Source organism: the organism of the source record quoted next, unplaced genomic scaffold (assembly GCF_019419815.1).
Source record: "Pyrus x bretschneideri cultivar Hongxiangsu unplaced genomic scaffold, Pyrus_bretschneideri_v1 Contig34, whole genome shotgun sequence".
Lineage (NCBI taxonomy): Eukaryota > Viridiplantae > Streptophyta > Magnoliopsida > Rosales > Rosaceae > Pyrus > Pyrus x bretschneideri.
The window spans coordinates 3,154,097-3,179,852 of NW_025999657.1; the positions used below are offsets into that span (position 1 = coordinate 3,154,097).

The 25,756-nt window shown below is 38.9% G+C and overlaps 1 protein-coding gene across 3 annotated transcripts; it reads left to right on the forward strand.

Annotated features, from left to right (window-relative positions):
* The first annotated feature begins 5,882 nt into the window (after positions 1 to 5,882).
* On the forward strand, positions 5,883 to 25,533 carry LOC125480624 (calmodulin-6-like). 3 transcript variants are annotated; one of them, XM_048591637.1, is made up of 2 exons: positions 5,883 to 6,040; positions 25,025 to 25,533. In XM_048591637.1, exons 1-2 carry the CDS (start codon positions 5,965 to 5,967, stop codon positions 25,195 to 25,197), a joined length of 249 nt encoding a protein of 82 aa, XP_048447594.1. In that variant the 5' UTR covers positions 5,883 to 5,964; the 3' UTR covers positions 25,198 to 25,533. The 3 variants fall into 3 exon arrangements, with proteins under 3 accessions (XP_048447594.1, XP_048447593.1, XP_048447595.1); XM_048591636.1 differs by lacking the exon at positions 25,025 to 25,533 and adding an exon at positions 6,824 to 7,286 and having other exon boundaries at positions 5,887 to 6,040; XM_048591638.1 differs by lacking the exon at positions 5,883 to 6,040 and adding an exon at positions 24,042 to 24,329.
* Positions 25,534 to 25,756: the final 223 nt, after the last annotated feature.

Consider the following 25,756-nt stretch of genomic DNA (forward strand, 5'->3'; position numbering starts at 1 on the left):
TCAAATAGCAAAAATATCACATATCATCAGGATCGAACATACTCCATGTTTGACGGACTTGTTTTGACCCTCAAATTCTAGAGTCGGCTCGCTCCTTTGGAGGAAACCAGAAAACCCTCAAGCCCAGTTCAAGAATACACCTGTGGAAAGTCAAATACAACAAAGCATGTGCCGATTCGTCCGTCTTCTCCAAAAACAAGAGTACCTCATATTATCTCTTCTCCCTGTTTCTTCTCTTTATCCTTATTGCTGAATAAGAGACAGGGAGAATAAGTACAATCAGTCGGAACCCAAGATCAACCTACCGATCTGAGACTGATTGCTTGGAACCTTGATTGCTTACCTTGTCTGTCACCTCCTTCGGCAGATCTCTTCGCTTAGAGACTTGGGGGACTCCTACTATATGGTTTGTATCGCATTTGACCAAACCCGAAACTACAAGTAAGCTTCAAATGAAAATGATACATTACCTTGTGCGTCAACGCCAACCAAAGATACCACTCCTGGATGAAGGAAAAGTAATTCCAAGAGAAGATGCCACATCTACTTACAGGACAGAGAAGGCAAGTGAAGGCGACACCACACTTCGGTACTTGGAAGTTTCGTGATTACTCAATGGCTTGGATCTTGCAAGTCCCCAACCGAGGAGCTTCCTTTACTCGGGAACTTAGGGGAGCACTGTTTGTACCATACTTGGCCAATCCTGAAACTACTAAGCACCGGTCAACAGCATACCGTCAAGGACCCACAAGACGTTTCCTCCAACCAGGAGGCCAAGCACAACACGACACATATCGGTATCAGAAGCCAATCACAGCGCGACATGTGTCGATATCAGAGGCCAATCATAACACGACTCATGTCAATGTCAGAACAAAGCTAGAAACTCTCTTCTATAAAAGGGGATCATTCTCCCACAATAATCCCTAATGTCATTTGTACTAAACTATTCACTAGAACTCACTAAAAGAGAGCTTGAATCTATGTATTTGTGTAAACCCTTCACAACTAATGAGAACTCCTCTACTCCGTGAACGTAGCCAATATGGGTGAACCACGTACATCTTGTGTTATTTGCTTCTCTGTCTCTATTCATTTACATACTTATCCACACTAATGACCAAAGCAACCTAGCGAAGGTCACAAACTTGACACTTTCTGTTGTACCAAGATATGAAAATATATGTGATGTGCTGCAACGATTAGCACCTCCACATTCCTTCTAATTTTTTTTTCTTCTTCCCACTTAGTACTACGGTCTGGTGGTATTTCTTTTCACTTGTAAGTGAGAGCTCTTAGGTTCAAATCTTGTACATGGCGAATTTGATACCAAATTAGGTTGCCCATTGTGTGGCTTTCCCAGAACTCCCCTTCCCCTTAGTGTAAAATATATCGTTGTACTTAAAAAAATATATATTTTGTTCTTATTCTTCGAATCACGGAAATACATTGCACAAAATACAAACAAACATGTCAAGAATCTATCATGGCCTCAGAGCTGATCAAACAAGATTGGGCGTTTCGTGTTTGGATTCCTGAAAGAAAAATGGAGGAAACAATCCTTGATTTCAATGAACTATAGTTGTCGATTCAAGGTCTCACATGGCCATTTCTAACAGTGGAGGAGATTTTTGGGCTGCTGTCTTCAATAGGTCCAACTACAATTTTTGGTCCATCAAATGAAGACCATATTCAAATCTCATGATTTCTGGAAGTTGATGGATAAGGGTTTTGGAAACTCAGAAACGGAACATGATTCCAGAAATGAAGAACAATTGTCTATGAAAAGGATTTTCAAGTTAAGGGAATGAAACCAGAGATGCAAAAGCTCTTGCTATGATGCAAGAAGTAGTCTCAGATGAGATATTTCCTCGAATCTTAAACCTGGAAACCTCTAAGGTTGTATGGGATGTTCTACAACAAGAATTCCGCGGTCACAAAAAGGTTAAATCAATCAATCTACAACATTAAAGGAGAGATTTTGAGTATACTAGAATGAATGATGGTGAAACTCTATCATCTTACTTGACAAGAATCTTGATATTGTGAACCAAATGAAAACCTATGGCGAGGAATTGTCAAGCCAAAGATTAGTGCAGAAGATTCTTATTAGTTTGCTTAAATCTTATGATTCCATTGCATCCATTATATAGGAAACTAAGTACCTTGATACTATTGAGGTTTAAGAGGTGATTGGAATATTAAAGGGCTATGAGTAGAGATTTCATTGGCACTAAAAAACCTTGGCTGAGAAAGCCTTTGCTGGTCCCAGTGTGAGCCATTGAAAATAATTCTAAAGTTTGTTGAATCCGAACACTTCTCAGGTTCTGTAACGAGAACTTGACCAAAGAGGATCTTCTGGAGAATACCTATTCGATCTTCTCAGCTACCAATATTGTCCTACAGCAATAATATAGGGCTTAAAAGTTCACTATGTTTTCGAATTTGGTATATGTTTTACTTTTCATTGAAAAGCAAAATTAGCTATTGATGAAAAATTAACAGGCTCGACCTACTGGGGCGATTGCTGTGCCTGAAGCACATTATAGCATAAACTAATGCCCAAAATGGCAACATAGGCATGGTAGGGGCAGCTAGAAGCCACCCCGTCAAGATCAACAGAGCCAAGGCCTTCTAAGGGAGGAAACCATGCCTAGAAGCGCCCTAACTTTCATCCCACAACCCCGAACTTCAAGAATAAGGGCAAAACACCTAACACCATGGATGCGGATATGTGCTACCACTGTGGTTTAAAGGACCATTGGTCCCCGTGTGTGCCGTGCTCCCCAAAAGTTGTAGCTGAATATCATTCTTGTTGTAAGAAGTCACGGATTATCATTTTTATGAGACCGTATTCCCATCATTAAGAAGAGATAAGAACGTCACTGTTTCTGAAGAACGATGCTAATTATCGTGTACGACTGTCACTTTGTCTCATTTAGTTCCCCTCAATACTCAATTTGAAACTGACGTGCAGGGCATATTAGATCTCCAGAGCATAGCTAAGAGCATGCCAGATGTTTTCATAGATTTAGCATGAGTGATAAGATCATATATTCTAGCTCCAAATATGCCGATGGATGTACCAAATGTACGACGGACTTCCCTCCTGGAGGCCTGGGATGCCAATTTGGCCATTCCACATACATTAGCGGCTAGCCAATCTTCTGTCCCTACACAAAAGCTTGACAAACCACTTGGATTCACACCCCGGAAGAGGAAACCCATGACAGATGCCTCTGTTGAGAATACCGTGAATACGACTATCGCCTACTAATTCTATCCAACTCATAAGAAAATTATAGATTACGAAAGCATCTTTGAAGAGACAAATCCACCTCTTGAGAATCGTGATATGGGTCCATTATGCTAGCTTGGATGATGTTTGGTGTAGAAATGAGATGATCATCGATGATGCATTAACATATACAGTAGCTACTGAGATCATGTTAAACGATGACATTGAACCCAGTTTCATTAATGAATGTAGACGTAGAACTAATTTGTAAAACTGGAAACAAGAAATCCAAGTCGAACTCAATTCACAATGTGAAACGTAAGGTGTTTGGGCCTGTAGCTCCTACTCCTCCACATGTGAAGCCTGTTAGCTACAAGTAGATTTTCGTTCAGAAGCGTAATGAGAAGAACGAAATTGTGCGTTACAAAGCTCATCATGTTGCGCAAGGCTTCTCATAAGGCCTCGGGATTGACAGATGAAACTTATTCACCCATTAGGGATGTGATTACTTTTCGCTACATAATCAGTTTGGTAGTTTCCGAAAAATTGAGTATGCAACTGATGGATGTAGTAACCGCATATCTTAATGAGGATCTTGGTATGAAAATTTATCTGAAAGTTCCCAAAGGACTTACATTAACTGGATCAAATATTTCAAAACCCTGAAGCACACTCTCAATTTGGCTGAGGCATTCACTCTACGGTTTGAGGCAATTCGAAAGAATGTGGTATAGTCGCCTAAGTGAGTATTTGACTATCAGGGATATGTGAACAACAAACTATGCCCTTGCGTGTTCATTAAGAAGTTACAATCCGGTTTTGCGAGTCATGCAGTTTATGTCGATGACATGAACCTCGTCAGAACTCCTAAAAAGCTCGAGAGAACTGTCGCACACTTTAAGTCAGAATTTGAGATGAAAGATCTAAAAAAGGCTCCATAATGTCTCAGACTTGAGATAGAACACCATTCAGATGGAATCTTAGTACATCAATCAAACAACGCCCAAGGTGTTGTGCCACTTTAACAATGATAAAGTGAAGCCTTCAAGTACTTCTTTGGTCATTCGATCGCTAATGCAAAAATGAGATCCCTTCTGTCTAAAGAAGGATGATGAAGAGATTTTGGAACTCGAAGTTCCTTATCTAAGTGCAGTAGGCGCTTTATTGTACTTAGCTCAATGCACTAGACCCGACATCTCCTTTGCTATTAATATTTTGGCAAGATATAGAAATGCGCCGACGCACATACACTGAATTGGTATTCAAGACATCTTCTGTTACCTTAAAGGTACTACAGATCTGGGCTTGTTCTATCCTTATGAATCCTCAGGTGATACCACACCCCTTTACCACGAGTTGATTCCCCTTTTGTTTGTTATGTCGATGCATGATATTTATCTGATGGGCACAAGATGCGCTCTCACACGGGTTTCGTCTTTACCGTTGGAGGCACGACAGTATCTTGGAGGTCAAATAAACAGACCTTAGTTGCCATTTTGTCTAACCATGCTAAAATTCTTGCCTTACACGAAGCAACTCAGGAATGCTTCTAGCTTAGAGTAGTTGTAGGCCATATTCGAAGCTCCTGCAATCTTTACACCGTCGTGACGTCCCAACGATGATCTATGAACATAACGTAGCATGCATCGAATAGCTTAAGAAGGGTTACATCAAAGGAGACAACACCAAGCACATTGCGCCGAAGTTCTTCTTCTCACATCAACAACAAGAACATCAAAAGATTAAAGTCATGCAAGCCGTTCACGAGATAATCTGGCCGATCTCTTCACCTAATCACTAGTGAAGGTGATGTTTCAGAAGCTTGTTCAAGGAATAGTTATGCGTTAACTTTCTGAGTTGTAACATTGTTAGGAACATTTTTTCCTTTGGCTTTTTGCTACCTAACAAGGTTTTGGCAAGGCACCCATCTTGGGTTGGCCATATCCTTAATGATGTCCTTTAAATGTTTCATTTGACTTCGCATTTCTCACGCATTTTTCCTTAGACTAGGGGTTTCATCCTTACTTGGGTTTTACCAAAGCCATTGAGTTTTTTATGAGACTTAGTTCCATTTGCAAGTTCTTACTTTACTTTGAGACTAGCGTGTTCCTAGAATTAGTATCGACGAGTCGACTTTTTTAACTCTATATGATGCCAAATCTACTTGAGTATTTACACACTCAAGGTGGAGTGTTATAAACATTGTATTTAAGGGTGATTATGTATATCCTAGATTTGATTTGATACTAGTTATTCTTTCCTATTAGGACTTGTATCCCTTGGAGGAGAAGCAATCTTCCCTCCCTTATTACTACAAAGAAAGGCACTGCGTAGGGGGAATAACACATCATTTACACAACCGTACAAACACATCTCTCCCTACTCTCTCTCTCCCTCCCTCCCGTGCGCCCCCTCTCTCCCTTGTCAGATTAAAATAAGTTACAACAAGTGTTTCACTTTTTTTGTCTTCTAACTTTATATATATATAAAGGATGTGCTCTTATTATCTTCCGCCAGAAAAACCGAGTCAAATTCCAAGTGTTGCATTTTCAGTAGTCATTTGAGAAATTAAAACAAATAAGAGTAGTAAATAGCAGCAGAGCAACGAGATTTCCTGCTATCCACCAAAAGAACCAACTGCATGCACTTTAAATAGCTCCATTTCGTTCAGAGCTTCCATAGACTAAAAGAAAACCAGTGCATTTAATTTGAAAAGAAGAGAAACAATGGCAGATCAATTGACAGATGATCAACTGAACATGCTCAAGACTAAATTCAATGCCTTCGATCCGGATGGCACTGGTTAGATCCCTCTTTCCATATGTACATGTATATGATGTGTGTGTGTGTGTGTATCATGTGTGTGTGTATCATGTCAAGTACGTACAGCCAGGGACGAAGGCAAAATTTCAAACCTGACTGGGCTGAACTTATCTACCGATCTAATTTTTCAGTTGAGTGCACATAGGCTTAGCCAACACCAATGTAAAAGATTAGCAATCCCACACATTCTTACCTTATTATGTTAATGTTGTCTATTGTAAATAATGGTGTAGGTAACAGATGATAAATCTCCAGTCATGGAGGGGCTAAACTTAGCCTCGAATTATTACGTTCAGGGATGAGGCCAGATATCTATATGGATGGGGCATCCTAAAACAACAAAGTCAAAAATTGAAAAGCTCAAGAATTTATTAAACAAAATACTTGTGTACTTACCGATCGATAAGGTTTTTTTTTTTCATACAATATCACTCGACGTGCACATTTTCTTATTTACCAATACCATCAAATATATCTTTATAAAAATAATCTGTTATTACTCATTCATTAATCTCCCAACAAATTTTCAATCAATTTTTCAAAAATTTTATTCCTGAAACTGCTCTATAACATGAGATTCCTATATGGATTATGTGCATTTTTCTCACCCAAAAAAATGAATGGGGTCTGAATCCAAGTACATGATTATGTTAATGTTCTTTATTTTATTCTACTATGTTGGGGTTTGAATTTGATTCAAGTAAGCACATATAAGAAGAGATTGATTCATCTTACTATTTAATAATTTGTCAATTTTTTCAGGCATAATCACTAGGGACCAGCTGGCCGATGTGTTGAGATCGTTAGGGCAAGATCCTACCGAGGAGGAGTTGGATCAATTTGTGCAGCAGCTGGGCAGTGAGGATGGGAATATTCACTGGGATAAATTCGTCGAACTCATGGCCCAGACAATTTCTGCATTAGCCGGGCAGTGAGGATGGGAATATTCACTGGGATACATTCTTCACAGTCATGGCCCAGATTACCAACCCCAAGTGACCACTCTCACATTATTCTAGTACAATTGTCAATTTGAATACTCACATTTTTGTCAACTTATTGACCAAAATAATGTGTCAATATTTCTAAGATATAAAGATATTTATTTCTTTATAACTAATGTGTATAATAAAAGGGTTAGTTTATCCTCCTATGAAGGTTTAATGCAATTTTGTATTCCTCCATATTGAAGGATTATGATTCAGCTTCATTTTACACAAATAATCTTTAAGTGAATATTGTGATCATTTCATTTTTAGCTTCAATTTTCACATTTTGTGCTTTGGATTATGATGAACATATATGGGGGAATTGAGAGATGAACACATTTAGGTGTTTAGTAAAATGTATTTGTAAACGCGCTTTTAGTATAAAAAGTTGTGACAACCTTGTTAACCTATCAAGTTGTAGATGATATTACCGGTGCCCGTCAAAATGTCATATGTTCTTACCTTTTCTTTCAATTAATTGACAATTGTCATCCATGAATAGATAAGCTCAGGATCTCCCCCAGCAAAATCGTGGTGAGACTCACTTAGATTGAATAATATACTGGTGTGTAATGTGCTTACTTAAGTTAAGTATTTGATATGGGATTTCATGGTACGGTATTTTTTTTTTAAGTTTTTCATTCATCAGTAAACATACAGTATTATGTAGTATTAAATTATCTCACTTGATTAAATAAACGAATCTTGTAAAGATTTCAAACAATTGACAAAAAACAGAATGAAACAACTAAATCACTCCCATTCCCAGTTATCTAGCTTGGTAGATGCACATGTGTACATAAACATCCAAATTTGTGTTGGATTTAAATAGACATTGGTTTTACCACTTAGTACTACAGTATAGTGGAATTCCTCTACACTTGTAAGTGAGAGGTCATAGGTTCGATTCTCATCAAAGGCGAATTTGAACCACATTATTGCTCACCCATTATGAGGCTAAGTCCCCCCCCCCCTTTTTAATGTAGATCATATCATTTTGTTCAAAAAAAAAAAAGAATTTGGTTTTAATCAAAGACTTCAGAAGGAAGAAATCCTACAATCCGTTTAAAATTAAGTCTCTAATGGCTAGTGTTTGTTTTGTTGTGTTGTGGTTTGGTGGTCTTATAGGAGAAGTGTATGCACTTGATTACTGTTTTAAATCAAAGGGCTTATATTGCCTTAAGTAGTTGGAACTTGTATAGTGAAGGACAATTAGGATAAGCTTGTATGGAGGTATCCAGTGTTGATGAAATATGAAAATATATGTGATGTGCTGCAACGATTAGCAGCTCCACATTCCTTCTAAATTTTTTTTGTGGTATTTCTTTTCACTAATAAGTGATAGGTCTTTGGTTCAAATCTCGTAGATGGCGAATTCAATACCAAATTAGGTTGCCCATTGTGTGGCTTTCCTAAACTCCCCCTCCCCTTAATGTAAAATATATTGTTGTACTTAAAAAAAGGGAATTGTTATTAGCACTTCAAAAATCTCATTTGGCACTCCAAACTTTCCATAATTAGAAAGAAAAATACACTTGTGAGGAGTGTAGAATGAGATTTTTGGAGTGCTAATAACAATTCCCTAAAAAAAATATATTTTTTGTTCTTATTCTTTGAATCACGGAAATACATCACACAAAATACAAACAAACAGTTCAAGAATTTATCATGGCCTCAGAGATGATCAAACAAGATTAGGTGTTTCGTGTTCGAATCTCTGAAAGCAAAAAAGAGGAAACAAACCCGGATTTTGAAGAACTATAGTTGTTGATTCATGGTCTCACATGGCTACTTCTAGCGGTGGAGGAGATTTGAGGGCTCCTATCTTCAATGAGTCCAACTACGATTTTTGGTCCATCAAATGAAAAGCATATTCAATTCACACGATTTCTGGAAGTTGGTGGACAAGGTTTTTGGAAACTCAGAAACAAAACATGATTCCAGAGATGAAGAACAATTGTCTATGAAAAGGATTTTCAAGTTAAGTGAATGAAACTAGAGATGCAAAAGCTCTTGGTATCATTCAAGAAGCAGTCTCAAGTGAGATTTTTCCTCGAATCTCAAACCTGGAAACCTCCAAGGTTGCGTGGCATGTTCTACAACAAGAATTCTGTGGTGACAAAAAGGTTAGATCAATCAATATGCAATGTTTAAGGAAAGATTTTTGAGTATACTAGAATGAATGATGGTGAAACTCTATCCTCTTACTTGACAAGAATCTTGATATTGTGAACCAAATGAAAACCTATGGTAAGGAACTATCAAGCCAAAGATTAGTGCAAAAGATTCTTATTAGTCTGCCTAAATCTTATGATTCCATTACATCCATTATATAGGAAACTAAGCACCTTGATACTATTGAGGTTCATAAGGTGATTGGAATATTAAAGGGCTATGAGCAGAGATTGCATGGGCAGCCTTTGTTAGTCTCAGTATGAGCCATTGAAAATAATTATTTGGCAAGGAAAAGGCAAGACGTGCGATAAGAAGTTCACTCTACAGACAAAACCAGAAACATGTGGTGTTTCTGCCAACACCAAGTGTACGATTTGTGATAAACTACATTATGGTGTCTCTTGGTTCAAGGGAAAACCTAAATGTACCAAATGTGATAGGTTTGAGCTTCTGGCAAAAGATTGCAATCCAAGTTGCACATAGGGAAAAAGAAGAAGTAAATGTCTTCTATGCTTATAGCGTGTCAATACTATACAAGAAGAGAGGAACTTGGTATGTTGATAGTGAGTCCAGCAATCATATGACAGCACATGAATCACAACATGGACAATGTTCTTCAACGGATCCGCACTAGCAGGCGGAGCAGGGGCAGGAGAAGTATTCATGTCACCACAAAGACAAATGGCGATTGACATGAAATCACAACGCTAGAAGTGTATGGCTACTCCAAGCTCATAATCAATCAACTCTTGACTGAATATGAAGTGAGGAAATATGATCTCGTCCCATACTTCCGGCTAGCAACTCAACTGCTACAAAAGTTCAAGGCTGTGACGCCAGAACATTTTCCAGGAAAAGAAAATCAAATGGCGGACCCTCTCGCTAACTTAGCCTTAAGTATGGCACTAGGAGAAGATGAAGCTGCAGACGTGCCAATTTGGCAAAAATGGGTGATTCCACTCATCATTGAAAGACTACTATATGACATAAACATCATCTCAATACTTCTAGTCGACACTGAAGTGTGGAAACAGCTGCTAATCGACTACTTAGAGCATGGAAAGCTTCCGAACGATTCTAGACACTGCTCTGAAATACGTTGACAAGCACCTCACTTCCTCTACTATAAAGGAACACTCTACTGACGTTTTTTTGAAGAAGTACTTATAAGATGCCTAGGTGAGGAAGAAGCCGATCAAGTTATGGAAAAAGCATACTCAAGCTTGTGTGAGCGCATTAATCTGGACTAGAGCTACATTTCAAACTCAAAAGAATTGGTTACTACTGGCCAAACATGGTGAATGATTGCATGGAGTACGCCAAAAGGTGCCAAGCTTGCCAATTCTATGCCAACTTCATACATCAACCGCCTGAACCATTACACCCTACAGTTGCTTCATGGCTATTTGATGCATAGGGATTGGACATCGTAGGACCAATCACCTTAAATTCGTCTACAAAAGAAGCCTACATCCTAGCCGCAACAGACTACTTCTCCAAGTGGGCTGAAGCCGTACCCCAAGAGGAAGTCAAGAAGGAAACTGTCATCCATTTCATCAAGGAGCATATCATCGACTGATATGGTGTGCCTCGACACATCATCACCAACAACGAAAAACAGTTATCCAACCGACTAATGGACGAGCTTTGTGAGAAATACAAGTTCGAGCAGCACAAGTCTTCCATGTATCATGCTCCGGCCAACAGTCTTACGAAAACATTCAACAAAACGTTGTGCAACCTCTTGAAGAAGGTGATCGGCCAAACAACGAAAGATTGGCACAAAAGAATGAATGAAGCACTTTGGGCATATAGGACGACACATAGGACTCCTACCAAAGCTACGCCTTATTCTCTTGTATATGGTGTGGAAGTTGTTTTGCCTCTCGAAAGTCAAATCCCCTCACTAAGGATGGCTATACAAGAAGGCTTGACTGAAGAGGAAGATGTAAAGCTATGACTTCTAGAGCGGGAAACACTCAATGACAGGAAGCTCGAAGCTCAACAACACTTGGAGTGCTACCAAGCATGGCTATTCAAGGCATTCAACAAGAAGGTCTGCCCAAGGCCTTTCTAAACTGGAGATCTTGTCTTGGCATTATGAAGTCCCATCATTACAACTCACAAAACAAAAAGCAAGTTCACATCAAAGTAGGATGGACCTTACATAATACAAGATGTCTACACGAACGGCACCTACCTAATCATGGCAGAAGACGGCTTAAAAATCGACCCCATCAACGGTAGATTCTTGAAGCGCTACTACCCCTAAATCAAACACTCAATGCTCCTCGCCTATATGAGCCTAACCTGCGCACGGCACAATGCTGCTTGCCTCCATAAGCCTAAACTGCACACAGCAGCAAATGCTCATTGCTTGCATGAACCTACACTGCACGGCAACAATGCTTCTTGTTCGCATGAGCTTAAAAGGTGATACCCAATGTTCCTTGTTTGCACGAGCTTAAAAGGTGACACCCAACGCTCCTGGCCCACAAGAGAATAAACTATGTACGGCAAAATGACCATCAAAATCATCATCAAAACCATAAAAAATCCATCACTCCTTTGAACTATGTCATGACTTCATCCCTCCTCAATTGAGGGTACATAGGCAACTCGGAACTTCAAAACTTCAAGTACAGTCACATCACCAACTAAAAAAAAACACAAACACTTTGAAGAATTAAAGAGCAAATTCAAAATGAGAATACCCTATTTCTTTAGAGGAAGAAGTCGGCTCCAAAGCCTTATTACAAAAACAAAAAAAAAAAACAAAAAAAATAAAAAGAGCTTAAAGTACAAAGAACGGAAGACACTACTGATAACACAATATTTCTACATTTATATTGCCCATATTTCCTAAGTTTTATGCTATGTTTTCTTGTGAAATTGATTGTTTGATGTGTCCAGTGCTTATTTAGTAGATAATGGACTGTAGAGAAGACTTTGGAGTCTTTCAGTGATTTTAAGGCTAAAAAGGATCAAAGCTGAGAAGAAGTGAAGTCAAGAAGTATTCCAACAATCATCAAATGCTAATTTGTCCAATCCACAATTTAATGGCTGCTGTTTGGAAATTATAAATAGAGCTGGAAGGTGCTGCGCAGAACTGTCATTTTTGTTGGGATGTTAGAAATTCATCAAGACGAACTGGGTACCATGCCACTTATGGATGGAAGTCTCTGGATGTCTAGTTTCGGTAGAATTTTACAGATCATGATTCAGATGCTTACAGAAGAAGTTATGCCTGTTTTAGTGAGAGAAGGTCAGCTCAGGAATTCTACATGGAAGTGGAGTCCAGTTTGGATCAGGAAACATGTTGGGATTCTTGTATGGGCTGGGATTCGATAATTGCGGCAAAGCAAAGCCTAACCTAAACCTAACTATATATTCCTTGGATGGTTGTAAAATCAGGGGAGAGTAGCAACGTGGAAAGGGGGAGGAATGCACTTCATCATACGGTTTTAGTGAATTGACCTAAGGAATGCACCAACACTGAAGGGGTTCTCCATTGTTTTCTTTTACATATTTTCAGACTTGGTGATCATCACTGTGATAATTATGTCTTATTATAATTTGATGGTCGTGATGAACTAATTCTTTGTTAGGGATCTGATGTAGCCTTCATGATAATTCTACGTCTTAGTTAACTTTACTCTTTTATCAATTCAAGGGTTTCTAGTTTCATTCATTATGCTTAAATCATTCTTTATGTTCATGTTATTGATTAGCTACCTTTAGTATGAATTTTTAGATGTATGAGACAAGGTTATAGTAGACGCCATATGCTTAGCGTTGAGATAGCTCTCTTAGATGAATGAATTGTTGTTGATGCAGACGTCGTGCTAAGACATTTTTTGGTGTTCTTTGTTCTTCTTGCACTTGATGGATTTTTTATTATTGACTTAGACTAGACGCCATTGTTAAGCGAGTTCGCAAAAGGCCTTATGCTAGGTGGAGATGGGAATATACATATAAGGTTTACAGGATCCACTCCCCAGGGTGATGTGGGATGTCACAATCCACCCCCCTTAGGGGTCTGACATCCTCATCGACACACTTCTGACTAGAGATTGGCTCTGATACCAAATTGTCACACCTAGCCCAGGCCCCAACACATCCCGGGCTCGACTCCACCGTAGCATAATATTGTCTATTTTGGGCCCCGACCACAGCCTCACGATTTTGTTTATGGGAATTCGTGCGAGAGTATTCCCAGGATGGATGACCCATTAGGAAGTTCTACTCGCGTGAGTTCCCAGAAACAAAAGCGTGAGGGCGTGGTCAGGGCCCAAAGCAGACAATATCGTGCTACGGTGGAGTCGAGCCTGGGCTGGGATGTGACAATTCACCATCTTTAAGGATCCAACGTCCTCGTCGAAACACTTCCGACCAGGGATTGGCTCTGATACCAAATTGTGACATCCTACATAACCCATGGGAGTGGATCTTGTAAGCCTTATATGTATATTCTCATCTCTACCTAGCACGAGGCCTTTTGGGACCCTTAGGGGCCCGACGTCCTCGTCGACATACTTTCGACCAAGGATTGGCTCTGATACCAAATTGTCACATCAAAGCCCATGCCCCCACCACATCCCGGGCTTGACTCCACCGTTGTACGATATTGTTCATTTTGGACCCCAACCACGCCCTTACGGTTTTGTTTCTGGGAACTCACGTGAGCAGAACTTCCCAATGGGTCATCCATCCTAAGAATGCTCTCGCGCGAGCTCGCTTAACTTCAGAGTTCTGATGAAACCTAAAGCCAGTGAGCTCCCAAAAGGCCTCGTGCTAGGTAGAGACGTCACAAACCACCCCCCTTAGGGGCTCGACATCCTCGTCGTCACACTTCCGACCAGGGATTGAGTCTGATACCAAATTGTGACATCCCACATCATCCAGGGGAGTGGATACTGTAAGCCTTATATATATTCCCATCTCTACCTAGCACAAGGCCTTTTGGGAGCTCACTGGCTTCGGGTTCCATCAAATCTTCGAAGTTAAGCGAGTTCGCGCGAGAGCATTCCCAGGATGGGTGACCCATTAGGAAGTTCTGCTCGCGTGAGTTCCCAGAAACAAAACCATGAGGGTGTGGTCAAGGCCTAAAGCGGACAATATGGTGCTATGGTGGAGAGGAGCCCAGGATGTGGTGGGGGCCCAGGCCGAGATGTGACAATTTGGTATCAGAGCCAATCCCTGGTCGGAAGTGTGCCAACAAAGACGTCGGGCCCCTAAGGGGGGTGGATTGTGACATCCCACATCACCCAGGGGAGTGGATCCTGTAAGCCTTATATGTATATTCTCATCTTTACCTAGCATGAGGCCTTTTGGGAGCTCACTGGCTTCAGGTTCATTCAAGAAATATGTCTCCACAGCCCTTGAAGAGGCAAACTAATTCAAGATCAAGTCTTAACGACCCTTGAGTTAGAACATTCACATTGTAGGACTTCAAAACACATTTCCTACATGTGATAAACACATGTCTACAACGCACCTTGAAGTGGGGTCATTTGTAGACACGTAAATTTTGTTGCATTTGTTACATACAAATGATGCATCACAAAGCTCCACGTAGCATATGACTCATCACAAATGGACAAGTCATCAATGACACGTGGCACAAATCAAGTAAAGGAAGCTCAAAACTTCCCCTAAATTCGGCCGAAAGGAGAAATTTCCTTAAAATCAGTAAGGGGCCCAAATTGCTCCCAAAACTAGAAAGCAAGCTAAAACATCTTCACAAAACAAGCAAGAATTGAAGATTGCTTGCAAAATAGGCAAAAAAACCCTATAGATTTCAACCAAGCAAGGGAAAGTGGCTAAAATTAAGACACAAAACATGCCTAAATTCTTCCATGGATGAATCAAGGCACAAATCAAAGCCATATCCATCCAAAGGCATGGCTTTGGAAGTCTATAAATACAAAGTCCCTAGACATAAATAGGGGTGCGCAATTCTACATCCAGAAGAACCTCTACACCAAATCTTTGAAGACTAATGAGCTGCCAAACCTCTCTTCAAAGAACTCACAACCAAAGCGGAAACATTCCTTAAAGAATCAACAAGCACCTATGCCAATTCCTTCAAGACTTTGTTGCAAGCTCAAAACTTGTAATAACGTTCAATTCAAAATCAAGTTGCCAAGACTCTTGAATCAACGAAATTCTACATCAACCCTCCTTTTGCCACAGCCCTAAACCTAAGGTGAAGACTATCCAAGCGTTGTTTCAAGCTCAAAACTTGAAGCAATCGTTTAATTGTTCATTCATGATCAAGTGATCGCGACCCTTGGATCAACAACCTACGCATCCACATCAAATTGAAGATTGAATAAGAGGAAAATTGTAAACAGAGATTGTAACCCTACAAATTCATTAATACAAATCGACTTTGTAAACGTGTTCTCGTTTCATTCGTTACAGAATTTTCGTGTTTACAGTGGTCTTAACATCAAAAGGCTGAGGAGTGATAGAGGAGATGAATAAACTTTACACTAGAATTCAAAGAGTTTGGTTAAGAATTGGGATTACAAAGTAGTCGATAGTTACTAATATACCACACCAAAATGGTTTACCGGAAAGGAAAAAAATGACTGTGCTTGAAAGGCCAAGTCCATGCTACATGACAAAAAAAATGCCACTTTCCTTTTGCGGTGTGCAAGAAAATGGCCATTTGGATCTCATCCATATCCTCTTTTCTAGGATCCTAGAGATCCTCACATCCTATCCGTTCATCATACATTGTGCGGCCAAAAATCATTTTGAATTTTTTTTATTTGAAAGTAAACACGAACAGTACCAAACGAAATTTGGCCGGACGATGTACAATGAACGGATAGGATGTGATCCCATGTTGAAAAGGTTGATAAGATATTTCATATATAATCGCCCTACCGTTAAGGCAAAAGTGTTCTTGAATTTGAGTAACTGATGGAATGTGATCCTGAAGCTTATGAAGCTAATTGACAGGTGTATTGAAGAGGTTGTCGACCTATCTTATATAAAGAGAAGATTGACATTCCCTTCATTAGCTATCTGTTGGCCTAAAGGTGACCATTTCAATCCACAAACTTCCTGCTAGTGACATGCGTAGGTTCCAACCACAGAGGAATCTCAGGCGTACATCACTGTTAATAATTCTACCATTCAATCCTCATGTAGTTAAGATGTGCTTATTCTTGGCCAAGGAACCTACTCTTGCTTGGTGCCCATAACTAGACGGAAGAATTGTTCAAACCAACAATATGTTGCTCATCAAGAGCCCAGCTGATGCGTGTAATTGGACCATCTTTGTTATTGGTAGGATTTTTAGTATCTACAAAAGTAGGGTTAAAAACACTTAAAATATTTGCAAGAGAACAAGGTAATTGTAGTATAAACGGCTCAAACAAGGTTGTTCTCCATAGAGATTATTTAAAACAATTTATGTAAAACCAAATCTTAATTAAGTATTTAAAACAAAGTTTTGAAAACGGTTGATATTGTGACTTAAGTTATTAAAAAAAGAAAAAATTACACATAGAGTACACTTTTAATACTTAATTATATATTGAGACAAACTTTTTAAACATTTCAAGGAGAGACAAAAGTTAATACATGTGAAAAATGATATCATTGCCTTTTTTTTCTCTAGAGTGTAAGTTACAATATTACCCTTTATAGTGGAAAAGTCTTTCTCACACTAATCTCTTCAACTGTTAATCCTTTCTCTCGCTTTCTCTCTTAAGAAATATTGGTTCCATTTAATTATTCAAATGAATGAATGAACTTGTGGATCTACGACCTCTACCCCATTGACCATACCATTCCCATTCCTACTTGGACAATTAATTCCCATCCAATTTTAATTATTTGTTAGATGGGTATAATTCCTTTTTTTTTTTCCCTTTTCAACTTCAATGTGCCTTGAAATTGGATTGAAGAATGTTCTTGCTACTTTATAGTATATGATATTCAAATCAAACACAATTTATCACATATAACCTTCTATTGACCAATTTAAGATTAGTTTCAAATCAAACAAATTCTGAATTAGAAGACCTTTGCCTTGCTTCTCTCCCTCAAAATTCTATAGTTTTATTTCAACCCGTGTCAAAGAAAAAAATTCTATCAAAAATTTGAATTTATAAAGTGAAAAAAAATAATACAAGAACTGGATTTTGCAAATGGAAATTTATCAAACTCACCTACGACTTAATAAACCAAGGGATGAATTAGTGAAATTTTGTTGACATTGTCATTTATCGAAAATGGGTTGAACTGATTCAGTAAAAATGTTGAAGACGGTTTAAACTACTGAAAAATTAGTCAAATATGGGTACTCATTCTGCAAAAATGGTCGAAGACGGTTTGAACTGCTACAAAAATAGTCCAAAATGGGTACTGATTATGCAAGAATAATCCGATGAACATCGTTGAATTTTTGAAGGATTGTTCAAATCCTCAAGTCTTCTCAGACCCCTTGACATTGAAGCTTAGTTTTTCGTCCAAAATTAGGGTTATAGTCGGACCCCTGTGCATCGTCGTGCCGTGACTAACTGAGGGAACTCACATGAAGTGGAGCCGGAGATTTTTCCAGTTTGAATCCCACACCTAGCACCGCTGGGGTGTTCTAGGTTTCTCAACCCGAGCATAGAAGGTTTCTGACCCTCTGGCCTGCTTCACACAACACATATTTGGGCTTGCTAGTTGCCGTTGATACCACAACCCATTAGACTAAACTGGACTCTCGGTCTGCGAATTACACCAACCCGTGGGGCTATGGTGTCCCTGCACTCGTGTTACACAGAATCCTAGTCCATGCACTGGTGCATCCATGTCTTTGCCCACACCCGATCCCAGGCCGTACCCGATCCTAGCCTGTAACTAGAGTATTGGTGCACCGCACAACGTAGCACCGGATTAGAGCCCATATGGGCTTTTATTTTGGGTCTGCTTCTGCACCCCATATTTTGTCCTTGGGCCTACAATCCCAGGTTTTCTACTTGAGCCTCGTTAGCCTAATTTTGGGGCTGGACCTCACAACATAAATTTTCTAAGCCCATTTGTGGGCTTTGGTCCATGTTTTTAAGCCCCAAGCTTAATTGTTTATTTTTTTTTAGATAATTTGGGTTTTATAATTTTTCGCCCACACTTTAATTTTGGCCCTAAGTCTAAATAATTAACTCAATTATAATTCTAGACTTGAAGATCTATTTGCATATTTTCTTGTTGTATATATATTCTTGTTTGTCTATAGGAACATATGAACCTCAAGTTCATAATTCTTTCGAAACCCGAAGTTTTCATTAAAAACATCACCCATGAAAACCCAAAGTTTTTTTCATATAAATTTAAACCAAAAAATGTCTATTAGAACCTGAATGTTCTACTCCTATATGAATGGATGAATTTTTGTCCATTACACTAACCATATTCTTGTCCATTTATTTTGGGATAGGGACATGTCGAATTTAAATAAACTCTACTTCACCGCTTTAGAGGTCTTTAGAAGAAACTACCTCAAGTGGGTCCAAGATGTAAAGATGAGACAGACAACCCGATTGGCGAAGCTAAAAAAGCCACTGCCATGATCTTCATCCGAAGACACATTCATGATGCACTGCAAAGTGAGTACTCTGCTGAAGAAGATCTACTAGCACTTTGGGTTGCTTTGGCTAATCGCTTTGATCTCCAAAAGGATATCTTCTTGCCTGAAGCAAGACATGACTTGCTTCATCTGCGTTTCCAAGAATTTAAGTGTGTGAATTAATATAATTCTGAAGTTTATCGAATCCAAACACTTCTCAAGTACTGTAATGAGAACTTAACTGAAGAGGATCTCTTGGAGAATACCTATTCGACCTTCTCTGCTACCAATATTGTCCTACAATAACAATATAGGGCTCAAAACTTAACTAAGTTTTCGAATTTGACCTCTGTTTTACTTTTCATTGAAAAGCAGAATCAGCTATTGATGAAAAATCAACAAGCTTGACCTACTAGGGCTACTGTTGTGCCTGAAGCGCACTATAGCATAAACCAATGCCCAAAATGCCAACATAGGCATGGTAGAGGTGGCCAGAAGCCACCCCGTCAATGTCAACAAAGCCAAGTCCCATCTAAGGGAAGAAACCGAGCCTAGAAGTGCCCTAACCTCGCTCCTAAGGCCCCAAACTTCAAGAATAAAGGCAAAGCACCTGACACCATGGATACTGACATGTGCTACCGCTATGGTTTAGAAGACCACTGGTCCCGTGTTTGCCATGCTCCCCAGAAGTTGTAGTTGAATATCATTCTCGTTGTAAGAAGTTTGAATCAAACTTTATGCAAGTGGATGAACCGGAGAGTACCAAAATGGAGGTTTTTGACTTTCAGGAGGCTATTAACCATTTGGCAAATTAGAATCTTAGACATGAACTATTTTTTGTTAATTTGAGAACCTTAGGGGCCGAATTCCTCCTAATGGCCAAACCTTCCCTTGTTTTATTGTTTAAGTTTGAACAATGTTTCCTTTAGGTTTGGATTATTTGTTGGTGATTTCTTTTTGGATATTAAGTTTTTTAATTACCATCCTTGAATACATAAATTATTTAATTATTTTGAATGGATATTTGTTTTTAGAACTTTTTATTCATGTGACCGATTCAAATTAATTTTTATTTCTAGGTATGAATAGTGGGAAAGTTAGTTGTTTGACAGATAGTGCAACCACGCACACCGTTTTGCTTGAGCACATCTATTTCACTAACTTTGTACCTAAGAATGCACCTTTGACAACCCTCTCAGGCCCATCCAACCTGATCAAAGGATATGGTAAGGCACGTACAATGTTGTCCAGTGGTACAATCTTAACCATTGATGAGGCACTTTATTCTCCACATTCCGGAAGAACGTTGTTAAGTTTCAAGGACATTAGAGATAATAAATACCATGCTGAAACTTATGTAGAAAATGGAGTTGAATTTATATGCATCACTTCCTACAAATATATCCAGAAGCATATTCTAAAGAAGATGGTGCATATCCCGAGTTGTCTATATACTACAACTATACGCCTTATAGAGAGCCACTTTATGGCTGATCCTGCCTCAAGGACCCTGCATGAAATTACACTTTGGCATGATCGTCTGGGACAGCCTGGACGAACAACGATGCGCCATATCCTCAAATCATCACACGGGCATCCACTAACTCGAAGTTTAGGTTTGATTCAAGGAATAATATGTCAAACTTGCTCCATAGGAAAGCTTATTATTAAGTCTTCTTATGACAAGATTCATTCAAATCTTCCTACTTTTCTACAAAGGATTCAGGGGGACATTTATAGACCAATTCACCCTCCCTACGAACCATTTAGATATTTTATGGTATTGGTTAACGCTTCAACATGTTGGTCACACATGTGCTTGTTGTCCACAAAGAATACTGCATTCTCCAAAATGTTGGCTCAAGTTATCAAGCTCAGGGTTCACCACCTTGATTATCCAATGATATCCATTCGATTGGATAATGCTGGAGAATTCACATCTAAAATGTTTTTATGATTTCATGTCGGTTGGGGTTGAAGTTGAACATCATGTACTCCATGTTTACACCCAAAATGGCCTGGCAGAGGCATTCATTAAAAACTTACAAATGATTGGTCGATCGTTGGTCACATATACTAAGCTCCTGATCACTGCTTGGGGTCATGCAATATTGCACATAGCCACGTTGATCCACCTAAGGCATGTTGCAACCCAACCATATAGCATACTTTTGTTGGTTATTGGATACGAACCCGACATATCGCACTTGCATGTTTTTAGTTGTGCGATGTATGTGCTGATTTCGGCGCCCTTAAGTAGAAAAATGGGGTTTCAGTGAAGGATGAGAGTCTATGTTGGATATGATTCTCCTTCAATTATTTGTTACTTAGAACCTTTGATAGACGATCTATTTACCACTCGTTTCCTGGACTATCACTTATGTGAAACCGTCTTCCCATTGTTAGGGGGAGATAAGAACGTCACTATTCCTGAAGAACAATGTTAATTATCGTGGACAACTCCTACTTTGTCTCATTTAGTTCCCTGAACTGCTCAGTCTGAAATTGAAGTGCATGGTATATTAAATCTCTAGAATGTATCTCAAAGCATGCCAGATGCTTTCATGGATTTAGTGTGAGTGACAAGATCACATATTCCAGCTGCGAATGTGCCTACAAAGATAGATGTACCAAATGCACGATGAACTTCCCTCCTGGAGGCCCAGGACGCAATTGGGCTGATCCACGTACATTAGCGGCTAGCCAATCCTCTGTCTCTACACAAAAGCGTGGCAGACCACTTAGTTCAAAGGATTCATACCTCCGGAAAAGGAAACCCACAGTATAGGCCTCTGTTGAGCCTACCATGAATTCAACTGCCACCTACTCATTCTATCCAACTCATGAGAAAATTATAGATTACGGAAGCGTCATTGAAAAGATGAATCCACCTCCCGAGAATTATGAGATTTCGGTCCATTATGCTAAATTAGATGATGTTTGGTGTAAAAATGAGATGATCATCAACGATACATTAGTATATGCAGTAATTACTGATATCATGTTGAGCAATGACATTAAACCCCATTCCATTAATGAATGTTGACTTAGAACTAATTGGTCAAACTGGAAACAAGCAATCTAAGTCAAACTCGATTTGCAATGCGAAATGTAAGGTGTTTGGACCTTTAGCTCCTACTTCTCCGCATGTGAAGCCGATTGGCTACAAGTGGATTTTTGTTCGGAAACGTAATGAGAAGAATGAAATTGTGCGTTACAATCCTCGTCTTGTTGCGCAAGGCTTCTCACAACACCCTAAGATTAACTGATGAAACTTATTCACCCGTTATGGATGTGAGTACTTCTCGCTACATTATCAGTTTGGTCGTTTTCGAAAAACTGAGTATGCGGTTGATGGACGTAGTAAGTATCTCTATGTTGATCTTGATACAGAAATTTATATGAAAGTTCCTGAAGGACTTACATTAACTGGATCAAATATTTCAAAACCCCGAAACACGCTCTCAATTTGGCTGAGGCGTTCACTCTATGGTTTTAAGCAATCTGAAAGAGTGTGGTATAACCGTTTGAGTGAGTATTTGACTATTAGAAATATGTGAACAATGAACTATGCCCTTGCGTGTTCATTAAGAAGTCACATTCTAGTTTTGGGAGTGTTGCAGTTTATGTCAATGACATGAATCTCATCAGAACTCCGGAAAAGCTCGAGAGAATTATCGCGCACCTTAAGTCAAAATTTAAGATGAAAGATCTAGGAAATATTCGATAATGTCTCGATCTTGAGATAAAGCACCGTTCAAATGGAATCTTAGTACATCAATCAAACTACACCTAGAAGGTGTTGTGCCACTTTAACGAGGATAAAATGATGCCTTCGAGTACTCTTTTGGAACCCAAAGTTCCTTATCTATGTGTAGTAAGCGCTTTATTGTACTTAGCTCAATCCACTAGGCCTGACATCTCCTTCGTTGTTAATGTTCGACAAGATACAGTAATGCACCGACGCGCAGACACTAAACTGGTGTTAAAGACATCTTCTGTTACCTTATGGGTACTACGGATCTGGGCCTGTTCTATCCCTATAGATCCTCGAGTGATGCCACACCCCCTTACCATGATTCAATTCCCCCCATGTTCGTTATGCCGACACATGATACTTATCTGATCCATACAAGGCCCACTCTCAAACGAGTTATGTCTTTACTGTTGAAGGCACCACAATATCTTAGAGGTTAACTAAATAGACCTTAGTTGCCACTTTGTCTAACCATGTTGAAATTCTTGCCTTACACAAAGCAACTCGAGAATGCTTCTAGCTGAGAGTGGTTGTGGGTCATATTCGAAGCTCCTGCGATCTTTACCATTTCGTTGACGTCCCGACGTCGATATATGAAGATAACATAGCATGCATTGCACAGCTCAAGGAGGGTTACATCAAAGGACACAACACCAAGCACATTGCACCGAAGTTCTTCTTCTCACATCAACAACATGAACATCAAAAGATTAAAGTCACGCAATCCATTCACAAGATAATCTGGCCAATCTCTTCACAAAATCACTACTGAAGATGATGTTTCAGAAGCTTGTTCAAGGAATAGGTACGCATAAACTTTCTGATTTGTAACATTTTTAGTTTTCTTTGGAATTATGTGAAACTCAAGAGAAGTATCCTGAGTATACCTTCTTGATCTTAATGTACTCTTTTCCCCTATGATTAGGAGCATTTTTTTTCCTTTTGGATTTTGTTGTCTAACAAGGTTTTGACGAGGCACCCACCTTGGATTGATAATATGCTTGACGACGTCCCGTAAACGTTTCATTTGACTTTGCATTTCTCATGCATTTTTCCTTAGACTAGGGGTTTTGTCCTTACTTGGGTTTTACCATAGCCATTGGTTTTTTATGTGAGACTTAGTTCCATTGCAAGTTCATACTTTACTTTAGGACTAGCGTGTTCCCAGAATTAGTGTCGACGAGTCGACTTCCTCAACTTTATATGATGCCGAATCTACTTGAGTATTTACACACTTAAGGGGGAGTGTTATAAACATTGTATTATGTAAATCCTAGATTAAATTTGATACTAGTTATTCTTCCCTATTAGGACTTGTATCCCTTGAAGGAGAAGGAATCTTCCCTCCCTTATTACTATAAATAAAGGTATTGTGTAGGGAAAACAATACATCCTCTACACAACCCTATAAATACATCTCTCTCCCTACTCTCTCCTCTACACAACCCTATATATATATATATAGGATGTGCTCTTATTATCTTCCGCCAGAAAAACCGAGTCAAATTCCAAGTGTTGCATTTTCAGTAGTCATTTGAGAAATTAAAACAAATAAGAGTAGTAAAAAGCAGCAGAGCAACGAGATTTCCTTCTATCCACCGAAAGAACTAACTGCATGCACTTTAAATAGCTCCATTTCTTTCAGAGCTTCCACAGAGTAAAGGAAAAACAGTGCATTTAATTTGGAAAGAACAGAAACAATGGCAGATACATTGACAGATGATCAACTGAACATGCTCAAGACTAAATTCAATACCTTCGACCCAGATGGCACTGGTTAGATCCCTCTTTCCATATGTACATGTATATGATGTGTGTGTGTGTGTGTGTATCATGTCAAGTACATACTGCCAGGGACGAAGGAAAAATTTCAAACCTGACTGGGCTGAACTTAGCTTCCGATCTAATTTTTCAGTTTAGTACACATACCAAGGTAAAAGATGATTAGCAATCCCACACATTCTTACCTTATTATGTTAATGTTTTTTATTGTAAATAATGGTATAGGTAACAAATGATAAATCTCCATGACTAAACTTAGCCCCGAATTATTATGTTCAGGGACGAAGCACTTATGTACTAACCAATAAGGATTTTTTTATACAATATATTACAATATCACTTTACACATGCATTTTCTTAATTACCAATACCATCAAATATCTCTTTATAAAAATAGTATGTTATTACTCATCCATTGATCTCCCATCCAATTTTTCAATCAATTTTTCAAAAATTTTATAGCTGAAACTGCTCTATAACATGAGAATCCTATATGCATTATGTGCATTTTTCCCACCGAATAAAATGAGTGGGGTCTGAACCCAAGGTGGCTCCGTACATGATTATGTTAATGTTGTTTATTTTATTCTACTATGTTGAGGTTTGAATCTGATTCAAGTAAGCACATATAAGAAGAGATTGATTCATCTTACTGTTTAATAATTTGTCCATTTTTTTTGTTTTTTCAGGCATAATCACTAGGGATCAGCTGGCCGATGTGTTGAGATCGTTAGGGCAAGATCCCACCGAGGAGGAGTTGGATCAATTTGTGCAGCAGCTGGGCAGTGAGGATGGGAATATTCACTGGGATAAATTCGTCGAACTCATGGCCCAGACAATTTCTGCATTAGCTGGGCAGTGAGGATGGGAATATTCACTGGGATAAATTCGTCGAACTCATGGCCCAGACAATTTCTGCATTAGCTGGGCAGTGAGGATGGGAATATTCACTGGGATAAATTCGTCACAGTCATAGCCCAGATTATAAACCCCAAGCGACCACTCTCACATTATTCTAGTACAATTGTCAATTTAAATACTCACATTTTTGTCAAGTTATTGACGAAAAAATGTGTCAATGTTTCTAAGATATAAAGATATTTATTTCTTTTTAACTAATGTGTATAATAAAAGGGTAAGTTTATCCTCCTATAAAGGTTTAATGCAATTTTGTATTCCTCCATATTGAAGGATTATGGTTCAGCTTAATTTTACACAAATAATCTTTAAGTGAATATTGTGATCATTTCATTTTTAGCTTCAATTTCACATTTTGTGCTTGGGATTATGACAAACATATATGGGAGAATTGAGAGATGAACACAATTAGGTGACCTTATAAACCTATCAAGTTGCAGATGATATTACTGGTGCCCCTAAAAATGTCATATGTTATTACCTTTTCTTTCAATTAATCGACA